Genomic DNA, 17,177 nt, shown 5'->3' with positions numbered 1-17,177 from the left:
TTGTTTTTGATAAACGTCTTGGGAACTCAAAGGATGATGCTTTTACTTTGTTATCTAGAATTTATTTTATTCTTGGATCTTCTCGTATAGAACTGACTTATTTATTTGATGAACATTGATTGTATCCTCAAATTATATGTAACATAATATTATGTAGTATGTAGATATAAAACAGGAATTTTTGTGATCTAATCTGGATAAAAGATGAAAGATAAACTATATTCATTAGATAAAATAACTATAAACATCTATAAAATATAGACATGATAAATGTTAGCAATTAGGTGCAAGGAAAACCTATTTCTCTTCCTAATTAGAATTTGAAAATTAAAAATTATAAGAAATTTGAATAAAAGTAAGCTTATTTGTTATGCAACTGTCCAATTACTGTGTATAATTTTTTAAAATTATTTAAGAAAGTATGCATTAAATTTAATTAAGTAGACAACTTTTTCCTAATGTTGTAATGAAATAATACTTTTAGATTTCTATACCTCCCTTCCTTTCAACCCCACGAATGGCCAATTTTGCGTTTTACTTGTTGTAAAAGTTATTCTGTTAAGATTTTAGGCAAGACACCTTGAATGGTTTATTTTCATTAATTTCCAAAAGGATTATTCAGTAAATGACTTAAAATGCTTTTTTGCATTAAAAAATGTAGAATACCTTATCTTACTAAAAAGATATTTGTATTTATTTTACAAATAATGGAAATTCTTTGAATGTTTACTTAGTGCTAAATTTTGTTTGAGATACTTTATATATACTTGTAGGCATTATTTTGTTTAATTCTAGCAAACATCTTTATGAGTGAAAGTTCTGTTATTCTCCCTTTTTGATAGGAAATTGAGTTTTAGAGGTTAGATATCTAGTTCAGATGGAGAAGCTGAGTACTGCTGTAAGTAATAACTAATAAATAACTCACAAAAAATTATGGAATCTTTACTTCAAATAAATTATGTTCTTTCAAGTTATATTTTTCAACTTCATTGCTTAATGTAAAAATAGTATTTTATAAAAAATAAAAAGGCAGCGTGTTGTTACAAGACTATTATAAAAATATTTTGAAAATCAACTTTGTAATAGCTTTCTTCACTTTAATATTAATAATAATAATTTTAAAAAACTTCTGTTTTTTTCTGAATTAATGGCTCACACCTTTAATTCCAGTGCTTGGCAGGCCAAGGCAGGAGGATCGCTTGAGTCCAGACATTAGGGACTAGTCTGGGCAATATAGCAAGACTCCGTCTTTAGAAAAAATAAAAGCAATTAGCTAGGCATGTTGGTGTGTGCCTGTAGTCCCAGCTATTTGGGAGGCTGAGACAGGAAGATTGTTTGAGCCCAGGAGTTCGAGGCTACAGTGAGCTAAGATTGTGCCAGTGTCGCCTGGGCGACAGAGCAAGACTACTTCTCAAAACAAAACACTTTTCTGGCTGGGTATTGCGGCCCATTTCTGCAATCCTAGCACTCTGGGAGGCTGAGGTGGGAGGATCCCTTGAGGCCAGGAGTTCCAGGCCAGCCTAAGCAAGGGCAAGACCTGGTCTCTACAAAAAATAGAAAATTTAGCCAGATGTAGTGGTGAGCATCTGTAGTCTCAGCTACTCTGGAGGCTGAGACAGAAGGATTGCTTGAGCCCAGGAATTGGAGGTTGCAGTGAGCTGTGATGAGGTCACTCCACTTCAGCCTTGGTGACAGAGCAAGACTGTCTCAAGAAGACAATAAAAAACCAAAACAACTTTTCTAATTGACATTGCATTATCAAGTCAACTTTCTGAAAATCAATTTCAGAAAATCACCTTTATCCCTTGCCACTTTTAATGTTAAAGAACATGTTAAAATAAAACTCCCTGGAAAAATCATTTTTAGTTATTTTTCCTTGTAATGCCTTATAAAGGGATTTTTTAAAGTTAGTCAGAGCTGTAATACTAAAGGATTTCAAGTCAAAATTTAATTTAGCTAGCAATATTTTATTTATTAGTAGTTGTAGTAATGATAGGTGATGGTCTGGGAGTTTGTGGTTTGTGTTCTAGTGTTGATCATACTAGCTGGTTGTATGGCTGAGCCTTGATTCTTTCTGTGTATCATACTGCTTCAGAAAGCATGACTTCTGTCATCTTCAGTCTTCAGTCCCCTCCTGCTCTTCACACCATTGGCAACACCCACTTACTATTAATATTTGTTGAATACCAATCGCTGGATACTATACTAAGCAAATGACAGATATTAACTCATGTAATCCTCACAACAATTCTGGGCTATCATTCCAGTTTCAGAGATGAGAAAACTAAGACCAGAGTCTGTTCATCAAGGTCAAATAGGTATAGACAGAATTTGTGTTAAAATTCAGGTGTTTTTTTTTTTTTTTTGCCAGTTCATGAATCTTCATAGGGTATAATAAAAAAAGCCAATTCAGTATAACAACTGTTTACATAGCATTTACTTTGTATGAGGTATTATGCATAATCTGGAGATGATTCAAAGGACATGAGAGGATGTGTGTAGGTTACATGCAAATAACATATCATTTTACTAACGGACTTGAGTATCCATGGATTTTGGTATCTGCAGGGGTGAAAATTCAGGTTTTAAAAAGATTTTGAAAGCCTATGTTCTTCACCACTTTGCCACACAACAGATAAATAGAAAAACCATCCCAGTTGTCAAAAAAATTTAGAAAGTCATTGAATTGAAAGATTCTTTAGTAACAATGGATTAGGTCTTAAGTGACTAAATCCTCCTTTCCCAGTCCCCTCAGCCATTTGAGCACTTCCTGTGAAACTCAGCTTAGCTTGTCCTCTTTTTTTGTTCTTTGCTATCTCACATGCAACTGAAATTGCCACTCACTAGAGAGCCTCTTCCTCTCATTTCTTTCAACATTTGGCCAGATGACCTTTTTGTAATGATAACAAGATGATAGCTGCCAGGCCATTTTTTTCTTACAGTATTTTACGTATCTTCTGGCCAGTGGTCTGTTGCATCATATTGAATGAGTGATTGGTGCAGGTAGCCCTGAAATCCTGTGTAAGGTGTAAGGCTTGCATTGTGTAATACATATATAAGGTTAGGTTTATTGAATTTTCCTCAGAAGTCTCTCTACTAACCAGTTACATTTCTTCTTCCTTTCTCATCCATATAAATCACACACTGACATACATACATATACGGTTGCTTAAAATACTCAGAGGCTCAGAGCTTTAATTTTAAAGACAGATTTTAAGAAAATTAATGTTCCATAAACACTTACTGTGCTCCCAGACACATTTGCCTGAATTATTCTATTTAATAAAGTTATTTATCTGATATCCTTTTCAGGAGAAGACTGTCAGCAAATTATGATGTAAAATGTTCTTGTTAAATTATTTTATTAGATGCTAGTATATTAATATTAATGGTTTTAGTGGGCTATTTGGTATGTTAACCTGAAATCTGTCACCTGATATTTCTAGATATTGCTTAAAGTACTATGTGATCTTGAGAGGAAACCTGGTGTTTTGGTTTTAGTTTGTCTTTTCACCAAGATGTAGCTTTACTTACATATCTGATTTTTATGTACCTGATTATGTTATTTTCATCTATAACATTAAAATGCTTTTTGATCTTTAAATGAAATACATTTTGTGGAAAAAGTAATCATAAGGCATTTTTTTTCCTTTTTAAAGATTTTGATGGATCATCAAAATCTATCAGAACATGTACTCTGCATGGTTTTATATCTGATTGAATTAGGACTCGAAAATTCTGCTGGAGAGGAATCAGATGAAGAGGTAAGTAGTTTCTTATATTTTAAAATTTTTAAATAAGGGGCAGCCCCTGTGTGGCTTTAGCTAGTTGTTGCCATGCCAGACATGTCATAACTTTGCTGACTATGTCATGCCTTAATAAAGTGTATTTATGCACTCTGGGAGGCCTGCGTGGGAGAATTGCTTGAGCTCAAGAGTTTGAGACCAGCCTGAGCAAGAGTAAGACCCCATCTCTACTAAAAATAGAAAAAGTTAGCTGGGCAGCTAAAAATAGAAAAAAATTAGCTGGGCGTGGTGGTGTGCACCTGTCAGTACAGCTACTTGGGAGGCCGAGGCAGTAGGATCGCTTGAGCCCAGGAGTTTGAGGTTGCTGTGAGCTAGGCTGACACTACGGCACTCTAGCCAGGACAACAGAGTGAGATACTGTCTCCAAATATATATATATATAGATATATATATACACACACACACACACACACACACACGCGCGCACGCATATATAAATAAATAAATATAAAAAATAAAGTGTATATATGGATTCATCTTGAAGTCCATTTATGGATTCATCATACTTGTGTAACATCTTAACAACTGCTAGAAAAGGCCCATTTTGATCTTCAAATACACATGGTCTTTTACAGCTTTCGTTGCTATATTAAACTCTACTTATGAGATTATTGAAATTCATAGTTCACATCATAAAAATTAATCTAAGAAGAATGATTAATGCATTTTTGGTCATATTAAAAATAATGTGATTGTAGATAACTTCAAATTATCTTTTATTTCCTCTGATACCGAAACAACTGCTTCACTGCTTACTCATTGATTACTGGTAAAAAATTATTAAGTTAGGACTTCAGTCTAGAAATTCTAATAATTTGATTAGAGATTATTTTTGAGTGGCAAATTCTTTCTGTAAAGATTTTAAGGTAATGGAATGAATGTTATTATATGGGAGAATGTTTAAAGTATTTATGAATACAAGTTGTTAATGTGTTTCATTAAAGAATAAAAGCAATTGTTACTACAAATTAAATTTTACAAATATGTAAGATTCTTCTCATCTCCTCCCTCCAAAAAGATAAAAAAGCCCACGGCACAATAACAGCAAAAAACAAAACAAGTTAAAAAAAAAATTCAGCAGTTCTTTATAGTCCAAGTGGAATCAATGGGTATTCTTTCATAAATATTAAAAGGTCATTATGATTCCTCTAAGACCTTTTAATATTATATTTATGAAAAAAATATATGTTGGTATGTTGACTTTTTGATTGATTTTTCAGACTTTCTTCCATAATTAGTTCAAACTAACATTATTTGACTATATTATTACTAATGGATGATGATAAATATTCTGTAAGGTTAAGTATTTCCAGATTGAAAAATGCATTTTTCAGGAGACATTTAGCTGATTCAATTGGAGTTTTCCTTATTACTATTGAGAAATTTATTACTTTATTTTGTGTTTCTATTTGGTTTTATTCTCTTTAAATTTATCGACTTGATAATTTTTGGCTGAGACTTTAAGATATTCAGGAATATGACAGGATTAAGGATGATTATTTGGGCTTGTTACATCTCCATTTTACCTTAGATGTGTTGTGGCAAGGTTTGATATTCATTATTTTTATGTTTTAGGCATCAGTGTGTGGACCAGAACGTTGTCATGACAGTTGGTTTCCTGGTAGTAACTTAGTGTCAAACATGCGACACTTTATAAACTATGTTAGAGTGAGAGTTCCAGAGACTGCTCCTGAAGTGAAGAGAGACTCATCTGCAAGTACTAGCTCTGATAGCTTGGGTTCTTTACAAGTAAGTGTAAGAGCAAGAAGGAAAAGCTTTATGTTATGTTGGAATATATTATTTAGATTATCCTGTGGTATCAAAAAGAAAAAAATGTGGTTGTAGATAACTTTGAATTATCTTTTATTTCCTGTGATATATTTAAGCAACTTCTGCCTCACCAATCTTTTTCCTTTAATCTGCCAGACTTCACGACGGCCTAAAGTTCTTCAAAGAGAGGTAGATGTGTATGATATTTACATTAACTAGCAACATGGCTTTAACTGGAAATGGAAAAAAAAAAAACCCCTTGAAGTATTTGTGTGTGTATGTGTGTGTAATTAATATGGTTAAATTTTAAAAATTGTTTCTTTAATATATGTGTGTTTTTTTGATAAAGTATTAAGCTTAATAGTAAAGAAAAGTCATGTTGAGCTTAAAAATAATACTGAGTGTTTAAAAGTGGGTTTTTCTTACTAGTATTAGAACTATTTTGGCCCAATTATAGGTGGCACATTGGATCTGTTTATATTTAGCATTGCAGCTGTATTACTAACATCTTAAAAATGACTTGGATATTTCATAAATCAAAATAAATTTTATGCTGGCAGCATGCTCATTTATAAATAATTTTTTCTGCTTCTATGGCAATTAATTAACTTTGATAAAATAAGCCCATAAAAGTCTTAAAACTCTATATGTTGTATATTTGGACTCACTTTGAAAATTAACTTTCTCATTGCATGTAGGTTAATTTAATTAATTTTTTAACTTTTAAAAATCAGAAATAAAATATCTTGAAATAATATGCCAAAGAACTAAACTTAAGCAGTTCTAATCCCTACAACCTAGATTTTTGTGAGTGGAGAGCGTTGAATCAGACATTTCTCATAGTAGAGTCTATTCATAGGAGCTTTCTTTGTCTTTGACATGTTTTTACTGGGAATACTGTATAGAGTTTTAATTAAAGTATTTGAACCTCTGTAAAAGGCTCTTTGCCTCTAATGCTGGTAGAGAGTACTGTAGAAAACAGCTTGGGTATTGAAAAATAGTGTATACTATACTTTGATTCATAAAAGCTCAGCTGATACTGGGGTATCCTTTGTGTACTCACTTTTAAAAAATTAAGGAAGTCCATTAAATTGACTCGTATCTTAATTAAAAGATGATTTCTAAGAGCCCTAATGCAGTGCAGTTTGACCACTTTAGTAAAAAGGCTATTTAGAAGATAAATTGTTGAGAAAAACACTTAGTTAAAAAAAATTTGTTCAAATAACAAATCATAGCAATAGTAAAACATGAAACAGATCAATTTGATTTTTCTTTCTTACATTTCAGTTTAGTAACTTTGAGCATTAATGTTAGAAATAATTTTCAAACTTTGAAGTTCCTTAAAAGTAAAATTAATTACCAGTTCAGATTCATTAACTTAGAAAATTAAAAAAAAAAATTTGTAATTTTCTTAACTGGAAACTATAGCAGTTTTCTAGAAGTTAGTAAAGAGTATAGTATTCTTGATGAATGTTGAATAGAACAGCTTTTCTTCCTTTAAACTGATGAGGAATTCAGCTTATGATTTCTCTTCAGTATGGCCATGGATACTACTTTTCCAGATAGGTAGCCTCAGGAGGTTGAGAAAGAAGTATTATTGCTGATAATCTACAGTTTTATTTAAACAGCAAATCTATTGAATAAATCTTTGGGTAAACTTTGAGCATTCCCATTGGAAAATGTAGTACTAATATGTTTTTAAAATTGCTGAATAACTTCTCTTGATTTTTCTTTCTTTTTTTTAATGGTAGAATTCTGGTACAGCTCAAGTTTTCAGCTTAGTAGCAGAGCGCAGAAAGAAATTTCAGGAGATCATCAATCGCAGTAGCAGTGAAGCAAATCAGGTGGTTCGTCCCAAAACGTCAAATAAATGGTCTGCTCCTGGTTCAGCTCCGCAGTTAACTACAGCCATTTTGGAAATTAAAGAAAGCATATTGTCTTTGCTAATTAAACTTCACCACAAACTCTCAGGAAAACAAAATTCCTACTATCCTCCTTGGCTTGATGACATGGAAATTTTAATCCAACCAGAAATTCCTAAATACAGTCATGGAGATGGTATAACTGCAGTAGAAAGAATTTTACTAAAAGCTGCATTGCAAAGCAGAATGAACAAACGCATCATTGAAGAGATATGCAGAAAAGTGACCCCTCCTGTACCACCCAAAAAAATTACTGCAGCAGAGAAGAAAACATTGGACAAAGAGGAAAGGTAATTTTTATTTTTAATGTTTTAAACGTGTGTAACAGTTGAAGATGTGATCTTTTCTCCCTTTTGGTCAGTAAGGCTGATCATATGGATATTTAGCAGCAACAGTCATAGGTGATTGATTAGTTTGTAAGATAAATGGAATGGAGCATAGTCAGTGCTTATGCATGTAAAATGCTGAATTCACTGGAGGAGAGAAGATGAGAGTTTCTGACTCTAACCTTAAATTACTACCTTTGGGGCCTGGTGGCATGCACCTGAAGTCCTAGCTACTTGGGAGGCTGAGGAGGGAGGATCACTTTAGTCGAGGAGTATGAGACCAGCCTGGGCAACATAGTGAGACTCCCTCTTTACAGAAAATAAAAAAATTAGGTAAGTGTGGTGGCATGTTCTATAGTCCTGGCTAATAGGGAGGCTGAGTCAGGCGGATTGCTTGAGCCCAGGAGTTTGAGGTTATAGTGAGCTATGATCATGCCAATGCATTCCAGCTTGGGCAATAGAAGAAGACCCTGTCATTCATTCTTTCATTAATAAATAACTACCTTAAACTTCTAGACTCTTTTGGAAAAATTGCTAATACTGTTATTGTTTTAGGGATCTAACAATTCTCTTGCTCTTTTCAAAAACTATTATCAAGTCAACTTTAAATGAGAACAGAAAAAATTTTAAAATATTTTAAATATTTCTGAAAATAAAGATCCAATTGCATTAGTTTCTTTTGTTTTTTTCTAATCTTTGTCAATATATGATTGCTATTTATTTACAAATTCATGTTTTTAAACACATTCTAACTTGTGTCTCTAGTTTTTGGACCTCAGGTTACTTTTAATTTGTTGTTAAATTATAATATTTATAAACCTTTTTTTCCTCATCTTTTGACTTTCATTCTTGGGATGATGTTTTTTATCCCAAGATAAATGATGTTTATGATGTTAAGTGGAACTTGTGGGTCAAGGGCTATGAATATGATAGGGTTCTTAGCACACATTGTTTGTCAGAGAGTTGTATTACTGTGTATTGTCACCAGCTGTTTCCCAATAGCCTTGTCAATATTGCCTACACTGCTGTCATAAACATGACAAAGTAAACTTGAGAGGTTGAAACTAAGCATAACTGTCAGACTCTTGGAAAGGGTTCAGTGTTTATTAAAAAAACAGTATACCTTCTAATGAATGTGCATAAAAACTAAAAGACCCAGGACATTTCAAAAAGATTTCAGAATTTCAGTTGTTAAACTCGGTGATCAGTTTGATGTAGGAGATGAGGGACAAGTCATGAATGGTTCCCAGATTTCTGATTTGGATAATGTTCCTTTTACCAAGATAAGGGAGTATGGAAGGGGCCTGAGGCTCAGTGGTAAAACTGATGTGTTCAGTTCTGTACATTACAGAGTTTAAGGAGGCATCCAGGTGAAGAAGTACAGTCAGATGTAGAGTTTGAGACTTAGGGGAGCATTTTTAGAGCTACAGATTTGAGAATATAGCTAATAATAGATGATATATATTTTGAAGAGTATGTATATTGTGAAGATGAGAAGACTGAATATAGAACTCAAGGAAAGGCTGGGCGCGGTGGCTCACGCCTATAATCCTAGCACTCTGGGAGGCCAAGGGGGGAGGATTGCTTGAGCTCAGGAGTTTGAGACCAGCCTGAGCAAGAGCGAGACTCCGTCTCTACTAAAAATAGAACGAAATTAGCCAAACAACTAAAAATAGAAAAAATTAGCCGGGCATGGTGGTGCATGCCTGTAGTCCCACCTACATGGGAGGCTGAGGCAGGAGAATCACTTGAGCCCAGGAGTTTGAGGTTGCTGTGAGCGAGGCTGATGCCACGGCACTCTAGCCAGGGCAACAGAGTGAGACTCTGTCTCAAAAAAAAAAAAAAAAAAAAGTATGCACAAAGGCCTATAGTAAATTAAGAATTTAGGAGCATTCGTATTTTTTCTCATAGGAGTTAAAAGAACTAACATATGATTGATTGGTTAATTAATTATTTTTTAGAGACAGAATCTCACTTCATCAGCCAGGCTGGAGTGCAATGGCTCAATCATAGCTCACTACAGCATCAAACTCCTGGACTCAAATGATCCTCTTGCCTTAGCCTCCCAAGTAGCTAGGAGTACAGGTGTGCCCTATGGCACCTGGCTGAGTTTTAAATTTTTTGTATATACCACGTCTCACTATGTTGCCCAGACTTGTCTTAAACTCCTGGTCTCAATCTTGCCACAGCCTTCCAAAATGTTAGAATTATAGGCATGAGCCATAGCACCCAGCCAGAACTAACATATAATTTAAATGACAGTTCATTAAGTTTGAATTAGTAACAGCCTAAAATTTAGTAAATCTACTCTGATAAAAATAGAAAATTGAAAATCAGGTAAGATTTTTATTTTCGTTAACCTCTTCTAAATTAGTGGTCTTTTCTTCTGGTTATGTTAATAGTGTATCTTTTCCTTTCTTTCTGGTCAAAAAAAAAAATAGTGTATGCTTTTTTTTTTTTTTGTAAGGAAGATATTCAGTGAATCAAAGTCTATTTTGTTTGGGTAAAGGTATTCTGTAATTATTACTAATAATACATGTGATACTAGAGGACATAGTTCAGATGCTGGGGTTGTTTTGTTTTGTTTTGTTTGAGATAGAGTCTTGCTCTGTTGCCCAGGCTAGAGTGCCATGGCATCAGCCTAGCTCACAGCAACCTCAAACTCCTGGGATCAAGCAATCCTCCTGACTCAGCCTCCCGGGTAGCTGGGACTACAGTCATGTGCTACCATGCCCGGATCATTTTTTCAATTTTTAGTAGAGATGGGGTTTCATTCTTGCTCAGTCTGGTCTCAAACTCCTGAGCTCAAGTGGTCCTCCTGCCTCGGCCTCCCAGAGTGCTAGGATTACAGGTGTCAGCCACTGTGCCTCAGATGCTGTTTTTATGGGGAGAGAAAAGATCCTAATGCTCTCATAATAAATAATATTCTAAAAATTTTAAAAGCTTTACTTGTGTCAGATTTTGTTTTCTTTTGGCACCAACAATACTGACAAAGACTTGAAACTAATTTTGTAGCAGACAGCTAAGATGAATCTATTTGAATCTCACTGTGCTTCTCACATCTGTCTCTGGGTTGGATTTTGGATTAAATTTCATAATAAAGGGAAAACAGTTTATAAACACTTAATGAGGATCCATTTTCAAGTACCTCACCTATAGACAAACTTGGCATCACTTTCATAATAGATTATCTTCATAGAAAACAAGATACAAATAAGAAACCTTAGATGGTTGTAATAATGTGCAACTTCAGTGTGTTCACCTCTGGGGCAGTAATGGAAAATTTCTGAGTTGTACTGAATCTGCCAGAACTTGTTTATGTCTTCTGTTAATGGTCTTTATTTACATTTCTACCCAATTTTAGAAAAGGAATAATGTAGATTAAGAAAAAATTCACGACGACATTCCATTTCTGGTTGTCATAGACAGCTGCTGTAGAAATACATTTTATTACTAGTGTCAAACCGTTACATTTGAGGTTTTCTTATGTTTGATATGTGGATTTCTTATTTTAAAAAAATCCAATATGACAAACATTAGATGTTTAGATATTTGTCATACTCTTATGAACATACGTATTCAAAATATAAATGTACATATTTAAAGATGAGCTGGAGAGTGGCATTAATTAAAGAAGCATACCAAAACTTATAAATTTACGAAGTAGTGATACAGGAGACCAAACATGTATTCCACAGCCCCCAACCTTTTTGGCACCAAGGGCTGATTTCATCAAAGACAATTTTTCCACAGACCTGTGGTCGGGGGATGTTTCAGGATGATTCAAGCGCATTACATTTATTGTACAGTCAAATCTCTCTGCTAATGATAATCTGCATTTGCAGCCTCTCCCCAGTACTAGCATCACTGCCCAGCTTTACCTCAGATCATCAGGCATTAGGTTCTCAAAAGGAGTGCGCAATCTAGATTCCTCACATGTGCAGTTTATGGTAGGGTTCATGCTCCAATGAGAATCTAATGCTGCCACTGATCTGATAGGAAATGGAGCTCAGGCGGTGATATGAGCTGTAAATACAGATGAAGCTTCCCTCTCTGGCCCACCACTCAGCTCCTGCTGTGTGGCCCAGTTCCTAACAGGCCACAGACTGGTAGTGGTCTGTGCCCTGGTGGTTGGAGACTACAGATATATTCTATCCATGCTGTTGTTGCTCGTAGCATTTTTGGCGGTCTCTTAGAATGCTTTGAGCATCTATAGCACCTTTTGGTTTGGTTTCCATTTCTTCCATTGTGGCAAATATTTCTTGTTTGAGGATAGATTTAATTTTTAAAAATGTTCTATTTTGAAGCAGTCTTTTTTTTTTTTTTTTCTTGGAGACAGTCTTGTTCTGTCACCCCAGCTAGAGTACAGTGGCATAATCATAGCTCGCTGCAACTTCAAACTGCTAGGCTCAAGCCATCCTCCTGCCTTAGCCTCCCAAGTAGCTGGGACTACCATGGCCACTGTGCCTGGCTAATTTTTCTATTTTTAGCCAAGACGGGGTCTCGCTCTTGCTCAGGCTGGTTTCAAACTCCTGAGCTCCAGCAATCCTCCCTCCTGAGCCTCCCAGAGTGCTAGGATTATAGGCTTGAAGCAATCTTAAGCTTGCAGAAGTATTTCAAGGACAGTGCAAAGAACTTCTCACATCATTTCAGAGTAAGTTGCTGATATGATGCCCCTTCACCCTGAAAAACTTTAGTATGTATTTCCTAGAAATACGGGCCTTTTCTAACATAACCACAGTGCAACTAACAAAATTAGGAAATTAACGTTGTATTTGAGTATGATTAAATCCTTAGACCCCAAGTTTTTTTTTTTTTTTTTTTAATTCATTTTATTTATTTATTTATTTATTTATTTTTGAGACAGAGTCTCACTTTGTTGCCCAGGCTAGAGTGAGTGCCGTGGCGTCAGCCTAGCTCACAGCAACCTCAAACTCCTGAGCTCAAGGGATCCTGCTGTCTCAGCCTCCCGAGTAGTTGGGACTACAGGCATGCACCACCATGCCCGGCTAATTTTTTTCTATATATATTTTTAGCTGTCCATATAATTTCTTTCTATTTTTAGTAGAGATGGGGTCTCACTCTTGCTCAGGCTGGTCTCAAACTCCTGAGCTCAAACGATCCGCCCACCTCGGCCTCCCAGAGTGCTAGGATTACAGGCGTGAGCCACCGTACCCGGCCGACCCCAAGTTTTGACAGTTGTCTCAATAATGTTTCTTATAGCAAAAAGATCCAATTCATAATCACTCATTGCATTTAATTATGTCTCTTTGGTCTCCTTCAATATGGAATAGTTTCCTCAATGCTTCCTTTATTTTCATGATCTTGGCACTTTTGAATATTATGAGGACAGTAAGTAGTAACGTTGCAGGATGTCCCTCAGTCTGGGTTGTCTGCTGTCTCTTTATGTTTAGATTCAGGTTATGCATCTTTGGCAGGAATATCAATGAAGTTTTCCTGTTTTCTTTTCTGTGCATCCCATAAGATTTCAATTTGTTACATCGGTAACTTTGGTCACTTGATTAGGAGGGTATCGAGCAGACTTCTTCACTGTCAGATTACCTTTTCCCCCCTTATAATTAATACATAATTTGTGGAAAACCGCTTTGAGATATTGTAATATTCCACTCCTATTAACTTTAAATAGATTCATTTATTTTTATCAGTATGGACTCCTGGGTTCCTATTTTATCTGATATGGTTATTATTCATTTTGATGCTCTTATTTTTCCAGATTTGGCCACTAGGCATCCCTTCAAGCTGGTTTCTGTGTCCTTTTCATCTATCCTCATCCTTGTTTGAGAATATTTTTATTTTCTGGGACCATAAGATGTTCCAAGGTCATCTTGTACTTGGAGTCAGCCATTTTTCCAAGGAGTCTTGGCTGCTTTTAGTAGAGAATTATTTTTGGAAAGCATAATCCATATGCTTAGTCTACTGAGGCATAGCCGTTTTCATGCCTTTTTAGTGGGTAGAGCTAGGGAAAATCATGTGTGCGTGTATCTTTATATGTCTGTGTTTGTGTTGGAGGATGTGGAGAGGGGAGGGAGGGAGAAATTTATGTTTACTTTTATGTCTATATGTACTGAAAACCATGAGAGTTCATCCTGATACTTCCAATTCCAATCTGACACCATGAGAGCCATTCTTGTTTTCTGCCTTTCCATGTTTGTTACTCTCTACTCCCACAGTGAGAAACCTAGCACCCATAATCCTCAATGCATATATATTACTTTTTTTGATCAATTCTCTTATATGTAATAAATTCCTTTCTTTTTTTTTTTTTTTGAGACAGAGTCTCACTCTGTTGCCCAGGCTAGAGTGAGTGCCATGGCGTTAGCCTAGCTCACAGCAACCTCAAACTCCTGAGCTCAAGGGATCCTCCTGTCTCAGCCTCCCGAGTAGCTGGGACTACAGGCATGCGCCACCATGCCCGGCTAATTTTTTCTATATATATTTTTAGCTGTCCATATAATTTCTTTCTATTTTTAGTAGAGATGGGGTCTCGCTCTTGCTCAGGCTGGTCTCGAACTCCTGAGCTCAAACGATCCGCCCACCTCGGCCTCCCAGAGTGCTAGGATTACAGGCGTGAGCCACCACGCCCGGCCATAAATTTCTTACAATCTTTTACCACACAAATGCCCTCATGTGCCAAGGCTGTTGGATACTGACACCTGTGCTAGGTGTTGCCATCCTTCATATTCAGGAAGGGAAGAGAGAGGAGGAGTAGATTTAATTTTTTGAAGTGGCCAATGTCATTGAGAGTTAAGTTTGATGAATGAAATGAGTGATCTACCTGGATAATAATATTTTGGCTCAAAAACAATATAAAAGAATTTTTGTTGTAAAATAAAGCAAGTTTTCTTATGTGGACCCTGAATTATCTTTAAGTATTAAAAAATGAACATTAGAAGTCTTTTGAACATTATTGGCAAAAATATGTAATTTCTCATGGTAAGGTGGACCACAAAACTTGACTTTATAGTTGTTCCTGATTATCCCCCCTCATTTGATGGGAGCAGGTATATGAATAGTTTAAAAATTACTGTTAGCATTCCATTCTTCTAAATTCCATGTGCTCTATCCTTGAATCATTTCAGATTAATAAATACTTTTAGGTTTCCTATAGAAATGATTTATAGATTCTTAGTTTAACATAATGTTATGACTTTTATAATGTATACATATAATAATAGTCATTAAAAGAAACTGCTGTAGTGTATTCTGTCCATTATGTTTTCATATCCTTTGTTCATGAGCTGTGATCACTTCCTCTATGAGTTTTGTTCAAGTAAAAAATTTGTCTCTCTCAATGAGGTAATATATAACTTACCTCTTAACCTTTTACATTTTCTTCTTTCTCTCTCTCTTCTCTTATTTAAATTACTATTTTAACCTTCCCCTAGTGGGAGTAAAATTTTATGTTACCTAGTATTATTAACATTTCATAATCTGGGTAGCCTATCTTCTTTTTTTATTAGTTTACTTTTATTTTCTTATTCTTCTGTATGGTACTGTTATATTGGTGGCATTTTTTTTGTTTGTTTTGTTTTGCAACGAGTCTCAAAATATTCTTTGGAAGTAGATAGGGATAAATATAAATAAGGAAGTAGTGAATTAATCCAAAGGAATATTTATGCTTAGATTGGAAATATAGTTTTATTCTTTTATTCTATTATGTTGTATTTGAGTCTCTTCAGATTCTTTTACTTCATACAAAATAAACCAAACTTGAACTATCTCCTACTAGAAACTCGGAAACTTATTGCCTTCTGCTCATTCTCTAATAGGAGAGACCTATTTTTAGGGTAGCAGTAAATCTAACTGTTCTTATCTTTTAGATTTTGTTTATATTTAAACATCATAGTTTTTTCTAGCAGCCAATTTACTATTAAATGGGGGATAAATTGTTAGTCCCTTGCTAAAAAAGACTTTTGCTCTTGCTACTATCTGAAATATATACTTAGGAAATTGTGTTGTTGGAAATCCAGATTTTCTATGTACCTCAATTATTATTTCACATTTAAAGTAAATCTTAGCTTTTATTTTATCTGTTGAATCTGTGAATTTGAAACCTGTATATTTTCTTGTTTTTGGAGACAGAGTCTTGCTCTGTTGCCCTGGCTTTGGAGGGTGTCATCGTCATAGCTCACTGCAACCTCAAACTCCTAGGCTCAAGCGATCCTCCTGCCTCAGTCTCTAAATAGCTGGGACTACAGGCATGCGCCACCATGCCTGGCTAATTTTTGTATTTTTTGTAGAGATGGGGTCTTGCTCTTGCTCAGGCTGGTCTCAAACTCCTGAGCTCAACCCATCCTCCCACCTTGGCCTTCCAGAGTGCTAGGATTATATGTGTGAGCTACCACACCCGGCCTGAATTTGAAACCTTTCTAAAACAGTAGAATTCTTTAAAGGACAATCAAGTCTTACATGAAATTTAATGTATAATGCAGAAAATAGATTGTTCTCAACTGTGTACCAGGGGCTTTTCATACTTTATATACTCCTGAAAGATAGTATTAAGAGATAAGTCTTAAGCACATCTGGTACTATTAACTTTATTTCTGTTTAATCTAGGCGACAAAAGGCTAGAGAGAGACAGCAGAAATTGCTTGCAGAGTTTGCTTCACGGCAGAAAAGCTTCATGGAAACTGCAATGGATGTCGGTAAGTCAAAATTTATGAGTTTAGAATTAGGGATGATCTTGTCCAATAAATCCACCAGTTTCAAACATTGCAGACAGATGATTTCTAGTCTTTAGTCTTTATTTAAACAATAGAGTGATGGAAAATTAGACCTTCATTATAGACAGTCCATTCTGTTGTTAGTAGCTACAATTGTTAGGAAGTTCTTCCTGATTGTAGCAATACAGTATGTCCCCTCAATTCTCTCCTGTTAAACTATTTCTTATATTTGTGAGGTTCATCAGTATGCCTTTACTTATTTTGATCTTTTCCTGTGACATTATCCCAATATCCTTAAAATAGTTTTCAAATATTTTTAGTGCTGCCTCTTTCTGCCACCCGCTTCAATATTTCTTAAAATCAGGTATACTTCTCACTTCCGTTAGGATTAGCATTAGGATTTATGCAGTGAAAGGGGATGCCATGTTCCTCTGTCATGGTAGATTGCTATGAGTAAACTTTTATACATATTAGAGAAATAAATTAAATCTCAATCTTAGTCTTCAGTTAACCAGGATATTTTCTTCCCTATTTCTATCATTCTAGCAATTTTTTTCCTTTCATTTTTCTTTTAGACAAAATTGCTGAAAGAAAATAAAGTCATACATTTAGTTAAAGTACATACAAATATGTGCATTCAAATTTGCATGTGCATTCTCATGCATTTTG

At 35.0% G+C, this 17,177-nt stretch overlaps 1 protein-coding gene across 1 annotated transcript in view; it reads left to right on the top strand.

Annotated features, from left to right (window-relative positions):
* UBR3 (ubiquitin protein ligase E3 component n-recognin 3) overlaps window positions 1-17,177 on the top strand; it is a 182,101-nt gene that overhangs the window by 94,479 nt on the left and 70,445 nt on the right. Inside the window, exons 21-24 of the mRNA XM_069494206.1 lie at window positions 3,660-3,764; window positions 5,382-5,555; window positions 7,328-7,788; window positions 16,402-16,490. Of these exons, the coding sequence (XP_069350307.1) occupies window positions 3,660-3,764; window positions 5,382-5,555; window positions 7,328-7,788; window positions 16,402-16,490 (829 nt within the window). The remainder of the gene's footprint in view (window positions 1-3,659; window positions 3,765-5,381; window positions 5,556-7,327; window positions 7,789-16,401; window positions 16,491-17,177) is intronic.

The sequence above is a fragment of the Eulemur rufifrons genome, chromosome 1 (assembly GCF_041146395.1).
Source record: "Eulemur rufifrons isolate Redbay chromosome 1, OSU_ERuf_1, whole genome shotgun sequence".
Taxonomy (NCBI): domain Eukaryota; kingdom Metazoa; phylum Chordata; class Mammalia; order Primates; family Lemuridae; genus Eulemur; species Eulemur rufifrons.
Note: the sequence above shows the minus strand (reverse complement) of the source record. Positions and strands in the feature narration are given on the sequence as shown.